The 21,769-nt window shown below is 34.6% G+C and overlaps 2 protein-coding genes and 1 long non-coding RNA gene across 3 annotated transcripts in view; 2 read left to right on the top strand and 1 right to left on the bottom strand.

The window, feature by feature from the left end:
- Positions 1-16,317, top strand: part of LOC105325241 (eukaryotic translation initiation factor 5B) — a 52,817-nt gene extending 36,500 nt beyond the window's left edge. The window contains exons 24-25 of the mRNA XM_011424714.4: positions 9,015-9,176; positions 15,759-16,317. Coding sequence (XP_011423016.3) covers positions 9,015-9,176; positions 15,759-15,866 — 270 coding nt within the window. The 3' untranslated portion in view covers positions 15,867-16,317. The remainder of the gene's footprint in view (positions 1-9,014; positions 9,177-15,758) is intronic.
- Positions 138-17,260, bottom strand: LOC136272725 (uncharacterized). Its single transcript, XR_010710761.1, has 2 exons — positions 17,052-17,260; positions 138-326 (listed from the first exon to the last, which is right to left on the bottom strand). It is a non-coding gene; the product is annotated as an uncharacterized lncRNA (long non-coding RNA).
- A 1,214-nt stretch (positions 17,261-18,474) lies between these two features.
- Positions 18,475-21,769, top strand: LOC105325242 (protein sprouty homolog 2). Its single transcript, XM_011424716.4, has 2 exons — positions 18,475-18,982; positions 19,259-21,769. Exon 2 carries the CDS (start codon positions 19,268-19,270, stop codon positions 20,027-20,029), a length of 762 nt encoding a protein of 253 aa, XP_011423018.1. The 5' UTR covers positions 18,475-18,982; positions 19,259-19,267; the 3' UTR covers positions 20,030-21,769.

The raw sequence follows: 21,769 nt of genomic DNA on the forward strand, positions 1-21,769 counted from the left end.
CCAATGGATATTGATGAAACCATCAAATTTGGCTGTTTTTTTTCTATTTAAAGTATTTTACGGAAAGCAGATTCTACAAAATTTGTACATTGCATAATAATATGTAAATAGATAAGTATGTTAAGAATGGCACAAAATCAAATCTGCATTGACTTTATTAAAATTAATATCATATATCATATCCATAGTACTCTCTATACACCTGTTGAGAAGTTCTTATTATGTCCGTTTGCTTTTCTGTGCCGTAGATATTGTAGAAAGACAATTGGTTTCTTCTCAGTTTGGGGATTTTCTTGCTGAAGCTGTTGGAGTTACTTCAAAATTTTCTGTGAATAAGAAGAGAAATACACAGTACTCTGTAGAGATGCATCAAAAAATATCCATTATCTCTCTTAACAGAATCTGCATAGCAGATTTTTCATAGTTTAATGAAGTAAATATTATTTTAAGTCATAACAATATTTATGCCTCATTAAGATTGTTTTGTATAAAAAAAAAAAGGAGTCTGTCATTTTATTGAAAATCCTCAGTCATTGATGAAATAAATTAAGAAGAAGTAGCTTCAAAATGACTACCAGGCTTATGTTGACCAAGAACTTCAGAGAAGCTTGTATAACTAAGTAGTACATGTACTGATCAGTCCAATGTAGACCCAGACGAGGTCATGTAAAGGAACAGTAAGATCAGCCAAGCTACAGTCTCTTTCATGTTACATAGATGATGATCATTAAAAGAATCCAAAAGTATTGGCTTTTCCAGTAATGTGCAAAGATGCTGATGCTGAGATGCCTTCCGGAAGCAGTTATTTATTAATCGATGCTAAATGATAGGTTGGCTGACTGAGGAAGATGATAAAGAGAACAGACAGTCAAATTGTTGGGTTATCTTCCCTAATGGTCCCAACGAGTGGGGAATGGTTTTACACAGTCATGGTCAAGACAACCGCAAACCACAAGAAGATGTTGAGTTCACTTGACACATGATCAATAGGCAGACAGTAGTTTGTAAACATGTTTACCTCAGCTCTAGATACCAGTGTTGGGGCATAGGGTGCACTGCATGGGTAAATAGCAAGACATAAGCTGGTTTTAAATCTTACATGATGTGGTCCATCACAAAACCTAGGCTTATAATGATTATGTTTAATGAACAATAGATGGGTTATGAGGCCCTCATTATGCAATATACTTTAAAGCAAGTGCAGTTTTAATGATTAAGAACATCACATTTATGATGATATATACTTTAAGAATTAACCGTTAATGGGATTGAATTTTTTACTTATCAGGAAAAAAGACATCAAATTCTGATTGGGCTTCTGTCCTCCAATTCTGCTGTAAAGATTTTTATGTTATTTCCATGTTGGAACTCTTAAGAATCCATTTGCAATGGAGCTCTCTAATTCCATGAATTTCATTCAGGAGTTTGGAAGCTATGTTTTCATTTCTTAAGGTCATTTAACATATAATATTTATGTGGGTGGATTATAAATCACAGTAGTTCTATTTGCATTTTTGGGTCTTTAGTGGTCCTTGTACAGAGGTGCAAATTTGCCTGCAGACTGTATTGACCATATATGTAGTTATAAATCTTGTAAATGTTTTCATTTTACTGGCCTCTCTGTTGACAATGAAGACGTAAGAGGGTGACATAATAGTTCCTCAGTACTCTTAAAAAATCCAATGCCAAGCATGCATTTCTGACACCATAAATAATGTAACAAGAGCAACAAATACTTCAGCCTAGCATTAAACATTTATCAGGAGGGCATGTAGAGAAAATAGCTCTATCCTATTATCACATTACATCAGATGAAAAGTTGACTTATCAGGTGTGTAAGGAACTGAGATTTATTTTCCTTGACTGTTTTTTTAACATGAAAATAAAAAAATAAAGTGTGGAATCATTTAATTGGATTATTTAAGGCTTATATCTAGGACAGGGGTTCAGATTCACCGAACACAGAGAGTGCAGAAATTAGTAGGTGAACAGCTTTGCTACAAAAAACATATATTTCTGATTTATACAAGTTATCTGTTAAGATAGCAGATACCCACAGAAGTCGGGCATTTACATTCCCCACTCTGAATTCTCTGGAGGAAAATGCCAGAAAGACCTGCCTACACTTTGTTAAAAATGTTATTCTTTGGGGCATTCATTTTGGAATTAACTGTACAGATTGATCACCGCATAGTCTTTGGTCATTGAATTGTAGAATGCACCAAAAAAGGAAACAAAAAATTAGGGCATGCCGACATACCTGGGGAAATCCTTATGGAACTAATTTTTTGCAATACTTTATGAATCTAACCATGTGCATATCTAAGCAAAGGTCATAGGTTATATATGGTATTTGTGAAAATATGAAAATATTTTTTAAAAAATACAATGAAATATTTAGACACTATAATAGATTACCAGTACCTTAGTATCTAGAATTTCAACAGGATTTGGTAGGGGATTACCAGTAGAATACAAGAATAGAGTTCATGTGTTTTCATGTAAAATATGGGCATTCTATCACACCTGGAGGTAGCGTTTTATCTAGGTTTATTAGTGACCCACTTATCTTCAGAGTTCGTTCATTAATGAAGACAGCAGTTATTAGAAAAAGGATGCAGCTTCATACAAAGAAATGCTGAATCTTTCTTAAGTGCCTATCTCAGAAGAAAAACGTTATAACACAGAAAGGAAAGGAGGATTGGTTCGGAGAATCTGATGCATTTTGATGTTTTTTAGCCCATGTATTTTACTTCGCCTTTTATTCTTTTCCAATGATTTCTTCCGATGCAAATGAAAAAACTAATCTGGCAGGATGAATGGAACTGCTCTGTAAGCCAACAGGAAGTACAGGCTATGGCTGAAATCTCCTGCCAAATTCTGCCTCTGTAGATCTGTCCTCTTCCAGATTCATCTAGATATTTACAGTATTGAGGGAAGAGTTTCATTTGAACATTCATGAATAAATTTCTTTCACATTTCTGCTTACGATACACTTATTTTACACTTCTTCCATCATGTCATGGTCCAATACAGTGTTTGTGTACTGTTTGAACTTGTAGATGTTTGAATTCCATGGCAGAACTTTAAAAAGGTGTAAAGTTGTGTATTGGTAATAAATAAGCATAACAATTGATGTACAAAAATTTTATCTGAAGAATTTGCTGCGTCATGCATAGCACATAGACTTAAGCCTCCACGTAGTTGCAATAATTCAGAAAAGATAAGAATGCTTCATACAAATTTGAAAAATGGAAGACGTAGCGTTGAGAATTTTGAGCTTAATTTTGATGGGGGCACTATTGATGTTGAAGTTTTAGACAAAACAGCTGCTATCTCTCAAGCAAACATGGTACTGACGTCAAAAAATGCTTCCGGAAACACATGCTGCTAATCGTTACCACTTCCCATCCTTAGCCAAATTTCAATTTACCTGGCAAAATTTCAGAACTTCTAAAGTAACTCTCCACTGAAGAATTCACCCGCCTTGATAATATAAGCCTGAATCTGGCATGCAGAAATTTCAACAGCATGAAGTTTTGCTGCAGATATATTGAAAAGAGAGAATTTGTCATTGATATTTGTGAATGAATCTATCTTCTGCTTGCTGCCACAGAAGATTTTTTGTTCTACCCTCCCCCCATCCCTTAGGGTCAGCTGGTGCAGTGGCAGTGATGTATGAAGTTTGACATAGCATAATGAAAAGATCTGATGATAATCCATTGTTACTGGTTTTGTATTGGAACATAAAAAAACCCATCTATGCCTGCAATACAGTAAGTTTACTGTGTTGAAATAACAGGAAGCAAACCTTCAAATAACAATGAAGAACATTCCAGTGAAATAAAAATATCATAAATCTATGAAAGGAAAGCGTCTTGTCAGCTATAGATGTCACTGAACCTTTCATGATATCTTGAATCAAAGAAGTTATTGATATGCAAACCTAATCAGCTTCTCTCTTTGAGATTTCTGGGTTTTTTTTAGGTTTTTTTTATTAAGGTAGTGACATAATATGATTTTGTTACATTACTGATTTAGAACTGAATCCCCTCTTACTAACATCATACAGTTTTTCTTTGATATATTGTGTCTATCTGTCCTTGTACTGTATATTCGGTAATTTTCGCGGTGATGTAATTCTGGCTCTTTTCGCAACCCCTTTTAAATCACAAATATTGGAATATGCAGAAATTATATCCTGTATCATTTTTCTATAAAAAAAACTTTTTATATCACAGAAAATGTCTGCCGCAAATTAAAATTGTTACAGATTTTGTGTCGCAAAAAAACCTGGATATATGGTATGTTTATATTTCTATTATGTAGGGTGGTTTTTTTAAGGAACTCTTTTTTTTTGTAAAATGATTAAATTGTTAATATTTTTCATAAATATATAAAAGATTCTTTTAGAATGTACTTCTGTTTCCTTATATGAGACCTCACCATTTTCATATGTCCAATCAAAAAATAAAGGCATTTGATGTTTGTAATGGCATGTGGTACACCAGTATATCTTATTTTACCAAAAAAAAAAAAAAAAAAAAAAAAAAAAAAAAAAAAAGAAAAAAAAAAAGAATGAAAAGGGTAAGGAGGCTTTCATGTATTTGTGAAATATTTTTGCTTTCATTATGTCATGGGACTGAGATATAAAATATCACAGGTAAATTTGTTTGTACTTTATCGCAGCTAGAACTGCATGTTAACTTAAAGTGGTTGAAATAGATGCTAAGGGTACGGGATCAATAAGTCATTAACAACTAAAGGGAAACTTCCTTATGTAGAGGTTGTAAACTGCAATCATCTGTGCTGCAGGGCATGTTCATCTTTAAGAAGTATTTTGTTGAAAATCTACCAGTATCTTCAAAAGTTGCAGTAAACAGCTCTACCATTATGCCAGGGGGCCAAGAGCAGGGTGACACACACTAGGAGAGAAATTTGCATTTTGATAATGTGTGGAAAAACTGTTTTCAATGGGGTTTTTATCAATTTGACTAGAGACAAGAAAAAAAAAACAGCCCTGGAAACTGATTCAAGGTCGACCAACTTCCTGTGTTGTTCTGGGCATGAGGATGTCCACCAAGAAGGTGTAATCAAGTCTGCAAATGATCAACAGCAGTTCATTTAATTGGAGTCTGCAAATAAAACTTCATGCTATTAAAATCCTGTTCGAGAAAATCTCTCTCTCTCTCTCTCTCTCTCTCTCTCTCTCTCATGATTTTGTCCTTGGTTGAACCTTTTCTTAAATTTTCATTCTAAATATGCTTCTGTAGGAAATTTGCCTCTTGTTGTTTTTTTTTTATTGCATTACATTTAATTGTATTTACATTGACTGTTAGTTCATCCTTTCTTTTTTGAGGAAAGGTGGACCACCCATAGATAACTCTTTTTGGTGTGCTGCTTTAATAAATTATTTATAAACAAGAGAGAAACTAATTAACATTGTAAGGATGGAAAGCAAACTTTGTTGATGTAAATGGAGTGCAATTGCTGGCAAGGCTTTTCCAGTTGCTTCTAGAACTACCTGTAAATTGTCTCATTGTCTGGGAGTTTGAATCCAATGTCAGGGTCAACAGATTAATCTCTTAATCTCCCTCTGCAAAAATACACATGAAACTATACTAGATGATTGAAATCAACTTCTTTTTGATAAATTGGGAAAAAAGAATTTTAGTTATTTTTTCAGTTCTTCATTATAGATTATTTTTAATAAAACTAAGAAGATTAGGTACCGCTTCCATTTTGTTCATTAAAAAAATCTGCCTGTCATGAAGAGGGGAGAAAAAAGGGATTATCCTTTCAAAAATAGAGGGTTCTAGAGTATTGACTTCCCCCAACATATTTTTTATATCCTGTATGTCCGAGTTAAAAGTTCTGTTGTCTGTTTGGCAAAGCTTGGATTCTGACAACACCGGAAACAGATGCAGGAGGCATCGCTCACGGAAACGCTGATGGAGGGAATAATGGTGTAAATGATCAGAAGATGCTTCTTCTTCTCCCTGTTCTATAAATAAGCCCGTCTGAAGGCGCAGGAAGAGCAGCGGTTGTAAGCAGTGGAGAAGGGCGTGTTCTGTCTGTGTCTTATCTGGTGGAGATGTTTTTTAATCTGATCAGAAATCAAAGACAGGCCCAGACTTTTTTTTTTTTTTTTTTTTTTTTTTTTTATTCAAACTTTCATGTACAAGTTATTTGCATCTTCTTATATGTTTAGTTTACAGTGCATACACATCACATATTCACTTCATTTGAGGATATAAGTATAATATAAACACAGTCACATAAAAAAGCACACGTACAGACAGGTGTATACACCGACAGACAGACATATATATGCACAAACAATCTTGAAAACTTGCTTTTATCACCCATGAAAGTTGGAGTATTTTTAGTTATGAGGTGGGGGGGGGGGGGGTGAAAGAGGGTGGAGAAAGAGAGGGGAACACTATCTATCAAAAAATCATATCTATGCAAGAGGATACATAAAAGTAGACTTAAAATTTTTTTTGGTCAATATTTGCTTACAATTTCCTTGCAGCTATTATAAACACATTTTATAACAAATCGCAAATAGTTTGCCAATACTTTTCATACTCAGCAAATTTACAATTCTTCAACAACAGTAGTTTCTCAATATGTATTCTATCAGTGACTGTTTGTTTTAACATGAGCGTCGAGAGGTTTGGGACATTCTTATACTTACTGGCAAAAATAAATTGTTTTACTGTAAGAATCAATATGTTTTGAAGTCTATACATATTTCTGTTTTTGGATTTACCAAAAAGTATAGTTTTTTTATCAAATGTCATTAAAAAATTAAACTTCCTTCTTAACCATTCTTCAAAGTAGAGCCATATTTCTTTGACATGAAAACAGTCCACAAATAAATGTTCTATAGTTTCTATGTCTTGATTACAGAAAGAGCAGGCTGGTGAATCAATTATATTGAGTTTGAAAAGGTACTCATTTGTTGGCAAAATTCTATGTAAAATCTGGAATTGCAACCATTGAAATTTGGATTCTTTCGAGGTTTTAAATGGGAGTTCAAAAATATTATTCCATTCTATTTCTGTAAAAGCAAATCCACTTTCTGTCCACTTCTTTACTGAACGAATTGATTCTTTTTTGTTATCGATGAGTACATAATACATATCCTTACATCCTTTGCTTTGTTTGTAAAAAATACTGAGAGAATTTGGAATAAATGGTCCATATTCTACCTTATTATTATTTAAGGCTTTTAATCTTTCAAAAACTGCTCCTTTCAAACTCCTATATTCTAGAAAATTGGTCTTAACATTTGAGTTTTCAAGAGTTTCAAGGCTTACAAAATTGCCTTCTTCTGTCATCAAATCTTTAATAAATTTATAACCACAGTTGAAATAATTCTTAATAAAAATTGATGAGTTATTAATTTTAATATTAGGATTAAACCATATATGTTCATTAAGTACTTTTATGTCATTTTGGCTATAGGACATAACAATTTTTACCCAATCTAATAAAACTTCTTTCCAAAACTTGTTACTTATCTTATTGCTAATATTGGTAATAAAGTCTGAACCTTTTTCCCATAGGGTTTCTATTTTTAATCCTAATTCTGATTCAAAAAGTTTTACCCACTTTGTATTAGAGTGGATAAGTCTTCTTATCCATGTAGATTTCAATGCACAAACAAATTCCATATAGTCTATCATTTTTAATCCCCCATATCTGTAATCTTGAATTATAATGTTTTTCTTTACCTTATGGACCTTGCCTCCCCATAAAAAAATGTAAATTTCTTTCTCAAACTGTTGAAGGTATTCTTCACTAGGTTTTGGTATAGTTAGGATTAAGTGGTTAAGTTTTGGTATTATCAGAGTTTTAATCACAGTCAATCTTCCAACTGTTGTAAGATTTCTTAATTTCCATTGTTTTATCAAACGGGTTACTTCCAAAAATTTTGATTGGTAATTTAATTCTACCATTTCATTCAAATTAACAGAAAATTTAACACCGAGTAGATCGAAAGTGGGATTGTTCCAGTCAAGCTTCCATCGCGAGTGGTGAAAAACTTCTTTTGAAAATTTTTTTACAGGCCCAGACTTTATTCAGATAAAATTACCTTGCCTGTAGTAGCCATAATCATGTTAGAAGTCATCTGATAGCGAGTCCAGGAAGGCTAAAGTTTTCAGTTGAGGTTTTCGTCAAGGTTTTTTTTCCCCTGCGTGTATTGCACTGTCAATGTCTTAAAATGATGGTGCTTGCTTCAAATGTAAAAAAGTATTAAGATAAGGAAGAACTCAGAAAGCTTGTTGTAAATGTCAAAAAAATATTTATATATGCCTCCATAAAAAGTTTTTATCCTATTGAAGGTGCATCTGCAGGGTGTCATGTTTATAATTAGCTTGTCATAACTAAGTCTGTATATTTATTGATTTAAAACACAATTCCAAACTTGTATGGAAAATATAAAAGTGAAATTTTATATAGATGAAAAAAAAATATTTCAAAGTTCCAAAGCTTATATTCTTAGAACCATTATAACAGGAGCTTGGACTTTGGGTAGTTGTGTCAAACAGCAATGTGACGTATGCCTGTCTATTTCATTGCTGCCCACTTGGTGAACGCTCATTGAAATCAACACGATTTGTCTGGCTTTTGAGCCAAGACTACGCAATCGGTGCATATTTCACTTCAATCCAGCGTCATTTTTAACATGTTTTGACGCAAGAAGTGATAGCTACGTCCTACGGAAAGTCCAAGGCCTTGTTAAAATGGTTCTAAATGCCTTGGGATCATAAACTTTCTGGAGAAAATAGTCACATTGAAGCCTAATCTCATCTACGTACATATATATATATATATATTATATATATACATGTACGGTATATATAAACTCTAATCATTGATCTATTGGTTAAAGGAACCAATCTATTTCTAAAGGCAGTTTTACATACACATGTATACGTGTATTTTCACATGCAATATAATCTGTTTTATCATTTTGGTTAACTGGTTTCATCCATCTTTAGTTCATAGATATTGGCCGAGTGGTGTCCGTAGAAAATAATCACAAAGCAGTGGATAAAGCCACCAAAGGAATGGAAGTCTGTATCAAGATCGATCCCATCCCTGGAGATGCACCCAAGATGTTTGGTCGACACTTTGATGAAACAGATTTGTTATATAGTAAGGTAAGAAAGAACCATCAGATATCCACAACATGTATACAGCGAATCTTGTATACTAGGAGTAAGGTAAGACGGGGTATCAGATATCCACAACATGTATACAGCGAATCTTGTATACTAGGAGTAAGGTAAGACGGTTTATCAGATATCCACAACATGTATACAGCGAATCTTGTATACTAGGAGTAAGGTAAGACGGGGTATCAGATATCCACAACGTGTATACAGCGAATCTTGTATACTAGGAGTAAGGTAAGACGGGGTATCAGATATCCACAACATGTATACAGCGAATCTTGTATACTAGGAGTAAGGTAAGACGGGGTATCAGATATCCACAACATGTTTACAGCGAATCTTGTATACTAGGAGTAAGGTAAGACGGGGTATCAGATATCCACAACATGTTTACAGCAAATCTTGTATACTAGGAGTAAGGTAAGACGGTTTATCAGATATCCACAACATGTATACAGCGAATCTTGTATACTAGGAGTAAGGTAAGACGGGGTATCAGATATCCACAACATGTATACAGCGAATCTTGTATACTAGGAGTAAGGTAAGAAAGAACCATCAGATATCCACAACATGTATACAGCGAATCTTGTATAGGAGTAAGGTAAGACGGTTTATCAGATATCCACAACATATATACAGCGAATCTTGTATACTAGGAGTAAGGTAAGACGGGGTATCAGATATCCACAACATGTTTACAGCGAATCTTGTATACTAGGAGTAAGGTAAGACGGTTTATCAGATATCCACAACATATATACAGCGAATCTTGTATACTAGGAGTAAGGTAAGACGGGGTATCAGATATCCACAACATGTATACAGCGAATCTTGTATACTAGGAGTAAGGTAAGACGGGGTATCAGATATCCACAACATGTATACAGCGAATCTTGTATACTAGGAGTAAGGTAAGACGGGGTATCAGATATCCACAACATATATACAACGAATCTTGTATACTAGGAGTAAGGTAAGACGGGGTATCAGATATCCACAACATGTATACAGCGAATCTTGTATACTAGGAGTAAGGTAAGACGGGGTATCAGATATCCACAACATGTATACAGCGAATCTTGTATACTAGGAGTAAGGTAAGACGGTTTATCAGATATCCACAACATATATACAGCGAATCTTGTATACTAGGAGTAAGGTAAGACGGGGTATCAGATATCCACAACATGTATACAGCGAATCTTGTATACTAGGAGTAAGGTAAGACGGGGTATCAGATATCCACAACATGTATACAGCGAATCTTGTATACTAGGAGTAAGGTAAGACGGGGTATCAGATATCCACAACATGTATACAGCGAATCTTGTATACTAGGAGTAAGGTAAGACGGGGTATCAGATATCCACAACATGTATACAGTAAAACTTACTTTAAAGTCAAGATATTCACAAAGTGTACTATAAAAGTGAGATGAGATATGACACAGAAGTAAATTGAAGTGGCCATAGGGAGAGCTACATACATATAATGATGTTCAGAGTCCTGATACCTCTCATTTTTCTGATATCTATGTATCATTTTGCATCTACACTCGCATAGCATATCTGTACTGGTTGACCATCAAGTTCCAAGTCCACAGAAAACTTTCATTAAGGTGCTATAGCCTCAGTACTGGCACTGAGATTGATCAGGAGAAATTGATGTGTTCTGCAAACCATTTATCATTATTATACTCTACAGCATTGCAAGCAAGGTCATAAGAAATATATTTTTCATTTTTTCTTTTTTGGCTTAACTTGACAGCAACGGAAGTAATTCATCTTGGATATTATCTATATAAAACAGGACAAGTTAGGGCTCCCACCAGCTTTAGTTTTTAATAGGAATCCTTGGTAGACATTTATGGCAATAATGGAGGGCTTATTATGCTCTGACATAAACAGAAAAAAATGAGGTAGCAGGCTGCAGCCACTAGGTACATTGCTAATGAGGATTCACTTATTGTGGTCATTAACATGTCATCAAATGCGTTGACGAATTGCATATGTTGAATTTGAACCAACCGTCTTCTCTAAGCTCTCCTATAATCTGCTCTGCGGTTTGGGTCGCCCAAGAAAATTATTCGGTTGGCGCTGTTTTGCCCAAGTCCAAACTGACCCATTCAGTGCAATCCAGTTATTGGTCTCTAGTATAGAGGCTTTTTCTGTTTATCTGGGTCTAAATCCTCAAGTGTTTGTTTACATTGCCTATGTCTCATCTCAAACTTACTTGACATTTTTCTCTGCCTCCTCAGGGATATAAACATCTTTTGAATAAGTGTCAACATAACCTGTGTATAGACCTTGCTATGGTATCACCTGTCACCAATAACAGGGATACATCTTTAATCCTATAACAAATCCCTCCAATGGTATCTTACAAATAGGCTTTTTTGACCACCTTATCTGTTTAGATGCAATGCTTAATTAACTCTATAGTCAGGAATTAACTACAGTCTTATCTTGGCAGGTATATAACCTTAGCTCTAGTTCATTAATTAACGTGATTCTTCACAAAAATAAGCCTAGAACGCCAATAAAGCGGAGAAATTGTATGGGCTCATTACTACCAGAGCTGTTCACAATGAATTAAGACTGCCATAATAAAATTGTACTCAACACACTGTGGTTTAATTGGACAGATTGAATTTTTATGTTGTGTTTTTGGTTTGTCAGTACAGTCGTTTGGGGTTGACACCGGAAACACTTGTTGGACATTACCATGATTATTGTCATACATCACTCTCCTAGTACAACTAAATCATTCAATGTCATGGCCATAGCGGGCAAAGAAAGTATCTTGTAAAAGTTGACCAGATCGTTTTCTGTTACTGTAAAATCATTAAAATTCATTTGGACAAAAGTTCATTGATAGTCAAAATTTGCTGGTATTATGAATGATTTAATACTGTTTCACAATTTGTTGAGGATGGAAGTTTGTGGGTGAGGGGGCCACTCAAATCCAAGTCAATTGAGCTTCATGACCACAGAAAAAGATTTCTTACATATGCACCAATATCTAACTATATGAAAAATGTGAGGGATTTTCAATTTTTTATGGATAAATACTTTATGTTGAATAAAAAAGACTGTTTTAATATGTTGTTAGAGATGTTGATTCATGGGTAAAGGGTACCCACACAAACCATAAAAATTTTTTGTTCCAACAAATAATAATGATTCCACAGCTCACAGCAAGTTGGTAGCTGAAACAGTTTGATATTAAGGCCTAAAAACTTTCAAAATGAAGGTGGAGATTGTACTTCTTTTTTAAGACTTTTTGATAAGAAGATTGAGAAATAAAAAGGGAGTTATCATCAGTCATGATGTTGCTAATTATGTTTCATAGTAACTAATGTGAACCTCTAACCTAGTGGTGTTTCCAGTCATCTGAAAATGTCAAGTCTTGTCTTTTTATTTCAATCGGAGGGAAAAACAGGGTTTTTCTGCTCTGAGGTGATTAATGTCCACTCTGACCCCAATGAGGCAGGAAATCCTTTATCACTTTAATCATCTTGCACAATACTCTTTCACAATAAAGAGGTTAAGGGTCAGAAGTAAAGGTTGCCCAGTGGGAGGAGCAGCTATCCTGCCCCTGACTATTGCTAGCTTCTGTTATTATATCATTATGGTTTGCAATGGAACAGACATAGGTGGGGTAAAAACTAAGAAGCCTCTTTTCTCTAAAATTATGTTTTCCCTTTAAATTGGCTGCTGTTTGCTGCAAGCAGAATCCCTTTTTTTCGAAATGTTGGGAGATGTAATTCATGATGTGGGCTTACACTATGATATTGATTTTAGCAGTCTATGAAGTTTTATCTCTACTGCATCACATCATCTGTGTGCCATTTTAGGTACATGCACTCCCATAAGAGCTGGGTGTGTTTTTATATATATATATATATATATATATATATATATATATATATATATATATATATATATATATATATATATATATATATATATATATATATAAAAAAAGATGTCAGCCAGTGAACCTTGTACTTCATACATGCTAGAAAATGTTTGTTACTTTATTCATTGTAAAATACCAGATTTAACCCTTCATTATCAACTACGTTCCCTTGGTACATATAAGACCTACATGTAGCCACACTTGGGTGCTTTGGTGCACCCTGTCCAGTGACTTTGGGATATTCCACCTTGCTGTGCCCTTGTTACAGCATCACCCAGTGCATATAGAAAATAACACTACAGTCTTTGTCATTATCACTTCATTTAACACCACAGTATCTAATTATCAAGCCTTTATAAGGTCACTGTGTACAGTCTGTGATGCAGCCTAATTTTGTCACCTCCTACAGCTTAAAAAAAGAAATGTGGGATTGGACATTAATTAAGGCCAATTTATGTGTATAAATTGCTCTATTTCAGTTCTTCCTTGAATTTATAACTTAAAAAAAACCAAAAAAAAACTATATGCCATGCTAGTATTTATCAATGAAAAGGTAAACCGCCAAAGCTTCAATGTAATTAAAAAAAATATGAGGAAAAAATAAGAAACTTGAGAGTCCTGTGCCCAAAAAAGGGTCAAAGACATCCTGATGCCAAAAAAGAGACGTCAAGTTTACCTTCAGGACGCCTACTGTTGGACAACATGAATTAATGGCTTCCTGACACACGAAAACAGTATAAACAAAACTTCTCTGGTGTCACTTCATTAACATTTTAAGATGGAAAACTGAATGAAAACTACTGCAGGCAGTATTAGATCAGATTGCAGTATTTAAAACGGTGAATGGCATCAAGCAGAAATTACACAATATGTATATATTTTCTCACTTTTCTCTAAACAATTTTTTTTGCAAATTGCAACCACTAAACGTGACTGGGAGAGCTTCTATTGGGTTTCGACTCATCATTAAGAAAAAAGCTTATAAAACGGAGGTGAAAGGTCCTTGACTGTTTGTTTCCAAGCTGTCATTAAATTATCATTAGTGGTAGTACACTGCGGAGACTGTTGTTGGGGTGACAGTCTGTTTCGTAGGAGTCATTTACCGACATTTAGCTATGTAACAGGCCTATCTATTTTTTTCCTGTATCAAATTAAGCCTATAGAACTGTTCAGTGAGACCATTGACACCAAAACAAATTGTTTGAGTTCTGTGTGATTGGAAAATACCAGTCTGGGCTTTTTGTATGATAATTACTTATATTCTTGAATCTTCTTTCCAAAATTAAACTGAATACTAGTATTAACCATCATAACTCAAATCAGTTATTCATTTTAACAAGTGCAATTAAAAAGGGAATTGCAGATATGCAAAAAACAACATATATATGGTACTGCTAATGCAAACTGTTTTCTTTAATTACGCTTTCACAATTAGGTTATCATAAAGGGATATCAGTAAGCAGCCACATACTACACCCCCTTTTTGGGGTCAATTCAATATAATTTTGTTAATTATTTTAAAAAAATCAAGGATGTGATTTTTTCCTCAGAAACATGGATTTCCAATTTTTGAGGTCTGCAGTGCAGACAATTGCCCTGACTGATTCGATTTCCTCCTTTTTCTCATCTATGCTAGCCAAGGGTCCGATTTGTTTATCTGGACCTAGGCTAACAAAGATGCCTTTTTTCCTCTGTAAATCACATCCATGCCAAAATAAAGAAAAACAACAAATCTCTAGTTGTGTAAATTGCCCTGCCTGAAAAGCTAGTGTTATATGGTACTCTTCTTACCAGTTGAAAATTAGTGGAAAGCTAATGGGTTGTACTAAGCCACGTCTCAGTACCATTCATCAGCCCCTCTAGATTCCCCCATTCATTAAACAAGGACAGTTTATTCAAATTAATCACAGGTAGGTGCATTTGCCGTCCGCAGTTGACCTTGAGTGTCAAGCCTTTCTTTCAAAATAGATGGTTGCGTATATTACAGAGTTTCTGAATGTGACACCATTTCTTGAGTTATAGAGCCCTCTCAGCTTCAGGACACTATTAACTGATTTTTTTTTCTGTGTTGGGGGTGCATCTTTCCCCTTGTGATTTAGATCTTGTTGTGATATATAGGTGTAGATTTATTGACACTACTGATCATCATATAATGGGTTTCGCACCCTATAAACCCCTGCCATGTTTGGTTTCTCTGTTCTCATTTGGTAATGGGATAGATTTTGCCCTGCACCAGCCAGATGCATTAAGCCCTGGTTAGAGACCCTGTGACAAAGCAGTATTGAGACCAAGGGGGTCTCTCTATCATTCAATGTGTGTCAGGAGATTATTTAGACACTCGTGATACTCTCAAATTAGCTTTGAATTTTTTCTTCCATTCAAAAGTGTATTTACCTTTAATTCACTATGTCTGTACTTTTTAAAGCCTAAGACATCTTTTGTTATTGTATGTCAGGAGATAAGCTGATTACGGGATGATTGGTCTTCATTTACATATTATTAATATATTTAAACAAGTCCATCAATTTTGATGACGGACCTTCATACTCTATTTATCCACAAAATGAGAGGGATATATAGATATCTCTGAATTACCCAACGTATTGGTTTATTTCTTAACCGCTTTCCACTTTCTCCTTGCAGATCTCAAGACAGAGTATTGATGCAGTGAAAGATCACTTCCGTGACGAAATGACAAAACCGGACTGGCAACTTATCATGGAAATGAAGAAACTCTTCCAGATTTTATGAAAATCTCAGGGGGAAAAAAAAAGACAAAAACAAAAAAAAAGAATCAAGCAATTTTTTTTAAGTTTGAGAATAAAGTGCTACAGAAGACTGGAACCTTGTGGTCTAACCACCAGCTCTTAATCAAACAAAAACAAGGAAATGAAAAATCGGTCCAAGTTCACACAGGACTCATTAACATTAATATAATTCTACACATCTATATGTGTTATTTGAGCTGTTTTACAATGGTCAATATACTTTTAATAGTATATCTGCAATTTGAAATTTGGCATCACTTTATCTTTGGCTCTAGATTGTATTGTGTTTTTTTTCAGCATGGAGTCCAGATATATCAGTCATCCATTCTCCATAGTGGTACTGATACATGACTTAACAATTTGATTGAAAGTAAATTGTTGTTAGACAGATGTGAAGAAGTTTATTTATATGTAATAAAATTAAGATCTGCAAATTTTTGTTTTTCCTACAATTTGTGCACCAATTCAGGAGAGAACTGACATTGTCTAGAAATGTGTGTTTAAAAAACAGGTAGAAATTGGATTTTAATTTCCCATCACACTAGTTTCAAAAGAGGTGAATCCGATTGATAAAATGCATGAATTAATGTCACTTGTGGTTTCAGATTAGGTTTTTTTTTGGCGCGACTGATTTGTTACACATGCATAATTGCTTGACAAATGTGTGGACATTGTTTTATATTCTCTGTTGTCTTGGTCCAAAGATTCACTTGGTTAGTTTCCTTTTCTAACAATGTAACTTGAACAGGTTCTTTTATTTTATTGCACAAACATGGATATATTGATATTGTGCAAATTTTTTTTGGAGAGAAAGATTCAAGTTTGAATCTCTAGTTAGCTGTATTAGTGAAATGGCAGCATTGTGTTAGAGCAGTTAATTCTTGACCAGTCTGTTCAAATTTGTGTTTTAAAAAAAAATACACACACCATTTCTTTTCCAAGCACTGATCTTTTACACCAAGGCAAAATAAACTTAGTCACTCGCCAATTGATACACAAATGAATTTTAAGTAATGCAAATGCAGTATAATCATACAGGTCTGCTGTTAATTCAAATCATCCACAATTATTCAAAATGCAGTCTGGTGATTTATTGCAACTGACCCAATGGAACAGGAAACTGATGGCATAATTGGATTGTTGTACTTGAAAAATGACAAGGCCTTACACAAAGGGGGATGTTTCAAGGTAAAGGTGGAACTAATTTAATATGGTCGCCACAATCAGGATTTCCTTCTTGCTTCTCCAGAGAGGTGTGAATTATTTCTGAAAGCCAAGGAAGTGGTCCACATGGGTCTACAAGCATATCCCCCATTCAAAGGCGGGTTGATCCCTTTCCCATACTGGCCTATCTTGTGCCATCTGGTCACTCCAATGCAGTTGTAGGAAGTTTTTGTCAATAGTAAAGGAGGCGACCCTTCGTCCGCCCAATAGAGAATATTAGTCTCGCTCAATGGTCAGTATTAACTTTTGAATGAACGGAATGACAGGTGGGTTTTGTGTGAGGGACAGGAGGTCAGCTCGCCAGGCGTGGGAACTAAGCGTGGCATCCTCGGCTTCAGACAGCCTGTTTTGTCAGACGAGCGCGTGCACACCTGTCCACGATTGCAATTGCAGACGACATGCTCAAGTGATCACATGCTACAATAACCGGGGTAGGAAAAACGAGAACGCTCAGTTGGCATTCATTCTATGCGTGCACTTAGATCTAAAAAAAAAAAAAAAACCTAAAAATGTTTCTTTGCGAAGATAGGATGTACCCCCATTACTTTTTATCTAGGTTATATAGTGATTAATAATGAATCTTAAAAGATAGTTTATAAACAATACATTCGAACAATGTCTCATTTGTAGCAGGGACGTACTATATATACATGTACCAAGCGCATACATACATTTCGGTCACAAACTGAATAAATATATTAATTTACTGTGTATCTATATATTGATATAATTAATATTGCAACTATTGAACAACTGTAAAATGCATTAAAAATATGCTATTTGAAATCAATTAATTCACCAGAGAAATAATTATACATAACAGACATTGTGTATAGGTGAGAAGTTACATGTAATTAATAAATTTGCTTTTACGCATTAGATGCGATACCCCAAGGTCCCAAGTTTTAATCATTTGGAAAGTCGCTAATTGTGTGACGTTTTTTGTTATAGATCGATCTATATATATGGTCTTAATTTCAGGATATTTAGTAAAGCAATGAAACAGTTAAGAAGTCAGATGAAAATGTTAATTTGAATCCGATGAGGTAGGCTTAATAAATGCATTTGCATTTCTTTTTTCAAAACGTCCATAGTTGATATTTAGGTCACGCGAGTAGTTTTGGCGGGCACTTTGTAGTGTTGTACTACATCTGGTGCCACGCAAATGCTGTTTTATGTAAACCTTTTTTTTCTTTTCTGTTGATTTGATATTATTGGGATAAAAAATGAAACAATACTATGCAACGTGAAAAAAAAATCGTCATTGGAGCGTTAAACTGTAATATTTACGCCTTCCTTGCGATGTATGAATGAATAAAACTCTCATTGATATTTTGCATCCTGTTCCCCCCTATGAATGAAAATGAGCTAACCAGGCCGGAAGTCCACGGGATTGAGAAGGTCAGGGTGTCGAATTACACACAACCTCAGCCATATACGGATTTTGAAGCCATAGGTAAAGTCAATTCAACGCATTTTACCTGAAAGACAGTGCTCTAGATTTGATAATTACTTTCCATATCAATTAACGAGAAGTACCACAGTTCTGTTTCAACAGAGTGTGTTTAACGTGGTAGATTCGCCTAAAGCACAGTCGTTTGGTTGGCCGCATAATTTTTTTTTCGCAAGGGAGTTAGTAGTATTTCAGCTGCACGGAGATAGCGGGCGCGATTTCAACAGACATATTTTTCGTGAGGAATTATATCTTTTTTGCAGTGTGAACACGGGATGTGAATGTTTTTTCTTGGTTGAGGCGGGAGAGGTGATGGTATTTACGTCATTATAATCGGCTACTTGACATAATTTTTGTGTCGTCTATCATATTTGGGACTTGGATTGTTTTAACAAGACGCTGTTCTGTGGAATACATCGAAGGTCTGTTTGATTTTATTTCTTTATATATTTAGAAAATATTTATGAAACTATTTTCAATCGCATACTGAATAATATAATTGGAATATGTACATATTTTTTTCTCCCTCACTTTATTTATTCATTTTTTTATTTGAATTTACTTTATAGGTTTTCGAAACCAATTAGAAAAGTAAAATTTAAATAGAAAATGCGTTCAGTTTTGCCTCAGTCATTTTTATGATTGGGAGCATTAAGTTGAGAACAACACTTAGTAACAAAAATTTATCTCTCCCCCAGAATGGGTCAATGAGAGCGGCAAGGGCCCACCGAACTCTGCCACCTCCTGATGGCGATGGAGGCATTGTCACGCTGGACCAGGTACGTCCTCATCCTCGAACCCAGAATGAGTATGTAGAAGGACCAAAGTTTCCCCAGCGTGAAGTATCGCAACAACCCAGCCATGGAGTCCCAGTCATCAATAGGGTAGCTTTGCCAGTGAGACAACAGTCTGGACTGAGAAATCTAAATGACACACTTATAACAAGGCAACCTGTGTCTATTTCGCCACCTTTAAAAAAGGAACCTATTTTGGAAGTGGACAATGACATCATTTGTGCGAACTGTGGAAAGTGCAAGTGTGGATCATGCACAGAACCTAAGAAATTACCACAACGCTGGTGCTGCGGGGACTACTGTCAAGTGTCACCTGATTGTATTGTGGACACCTGCACATGTTTTTGTTGTGTGAAGGCAGTGTTTTATCACTGTGGAAAAGACCAGGACGATGACGAGGACATGTGTTACATGCATCCCTGTGCGGGGTGCACGAAGCCGCATTGTGTGAAACGCTGGACTTGCATGGCCATGATGGCCTGTTGCCTGCCATGTCTTTGCTGTTACTGGCCTGCACGAGCGGTGCTAAAAGCTTGCACCTCGTGCTACAACAAGTGTCGGAAGAAAGGGTGTCAGTGCACGACAAGGCAGACAAAAAAGCAAACTGTTGATGAGAAAAACGGGTCACCTCTTACCAGAGGACTACTTATTGAATCGGATTCAAGTAGTGCGTAATTTGAAGAGGGCAAAAATTTATTAAAGTTATAAATGAAAACTATAAACAAGCAACCTCTGATGAATTTGTTAATGTGTGATATAAGCCATTTTACCCTTTTGGGAATTTGCTGTTATAATGTGCATATGTCCCATTGTTATTACAAATTGTGCATTGTTGGATTTATTAACATATTTGTAGATGTTTAATGCATCTATGGAAAAGTATTCATCTCCATCTGTTTTTTGTTTTCGGAGTATTATCCAGTAAAATGCTTTTTCCCCCCAAGTGTTGTACGTGCCAATGTGAACGGGGAATCTTTAGGGGACATTCTGTTGTGGATTTTCATCATCATTTTAAGTGTAATTTATTTGTCTACATCACATCTCGCCTTCTCTCTTAGTGCTGGAATTACACTTGACTTTGAAGAAGAAAAAAACAAAACCAAACCTGGATCTATGTTGTGTTTAAGTGTTGATATTGATTTTATTCATGGCGTACAGGATTTATAATTCTTTGGAATAATTCCTACTGTGCTAGAACATCCACTAGTAAAATGGATCGTATCATGGTATTGATTTTGGGCTTTTACTTTTGCATGACAAATTATTTTTTTACTCGCAGCCGAATTATGTTTTAAGTCAACATTTAGCCATAATCAGGTGTTGTCCTTTCTTTCAAAGTTTTCAACAAATTTATGAAATTGATGATAATTATTCTCTTCCCTTCATTTTTTCAAACTGGAACAAAGAAAATTTACCCATAATACATCATTCATCTAGTTACCGTACTTGTTTCATCTTGACCAGTCAGTGTTCATTTACATTATAGTACTCATTTTATTTATCAAACCATTTTTTTGTTACACTGCCACAGGATTTTCCCATGAGTAAATTGTTAACAATGATTTTAATTATATCCTGATGTTGGATTTTAACAAGAAATATTATCAAATTTCAGAAAGTTTCTCAGAGGCTTTTTACTGGGTTTTTTGAATAAGCCGAGTAAAATTACATTTTACAATTTGACTCTTTGTTTTTACACATGCTTCAAATTTACTGTATTATTTACAGTGAACTAAAAATATTTTAGATCATTTGTTAAGTGGGAAATAGGATTAAAATAACAGCAAACAATTTTTTTAAAAACACAGTAAAAAGAAATACAAAGCAATTTTTTGTACATTGTATCAAATACGTGTGCAAGGTTGGTTGTTGTACATCTGTATTGATATTGAATTGTTAGTTTTGGTTTCATGTGCATTTCAAAGGTCTGTGATTGTATTACTATTTCATACAGTACATTGTTATATCAAAACATTCAGTATGGTTCATTGGATTGATCAATCATTTGTTCACAATTCTCAAATTGAAATGGCAAAACTGAATAAGAGTTTGTTCAAAATAAGAAAATTACATCATCATTTTGTTTTTTTGTTAAATTATCTTCAATATTGTAATGTATAGGTACATTTATGTGTTTCATAAAATGATGTTGAATTTTTTTCTTTTTAAATCTTACCACAATTAACAAACTTATCTCTTTACAAACAAAATTGTAGAATGTTTATTGTTTTATCATGGCAAAATTAATATTGTTAAATGTTTTGAATATTGACGTGAGAAGATGTAAATTTGTGTACCTCTGACACGTTTTTTGCAGACTGCATCATTGTTATATAGTGAACAGCTTATAGTAACAGCGTTATGCGATCAAATTGTTGTATATACAATATAAAACATCCTTATGGAATTGAAAAA

This window comes from Magallana gigas, chromosome 2 (genome assembly GCF_963853765.1).
Source record: "Magallana gigas chromosome 2, xbMagGiga1.1, whole genome shotgun sequence".
In the NCBI taxonomy this organism is placed as follows: Eukaryota; Metazoa; Mollusca; class Bivalvia; order Ostreida; family Ostreidae; genus Magallana; species Magallana gigas.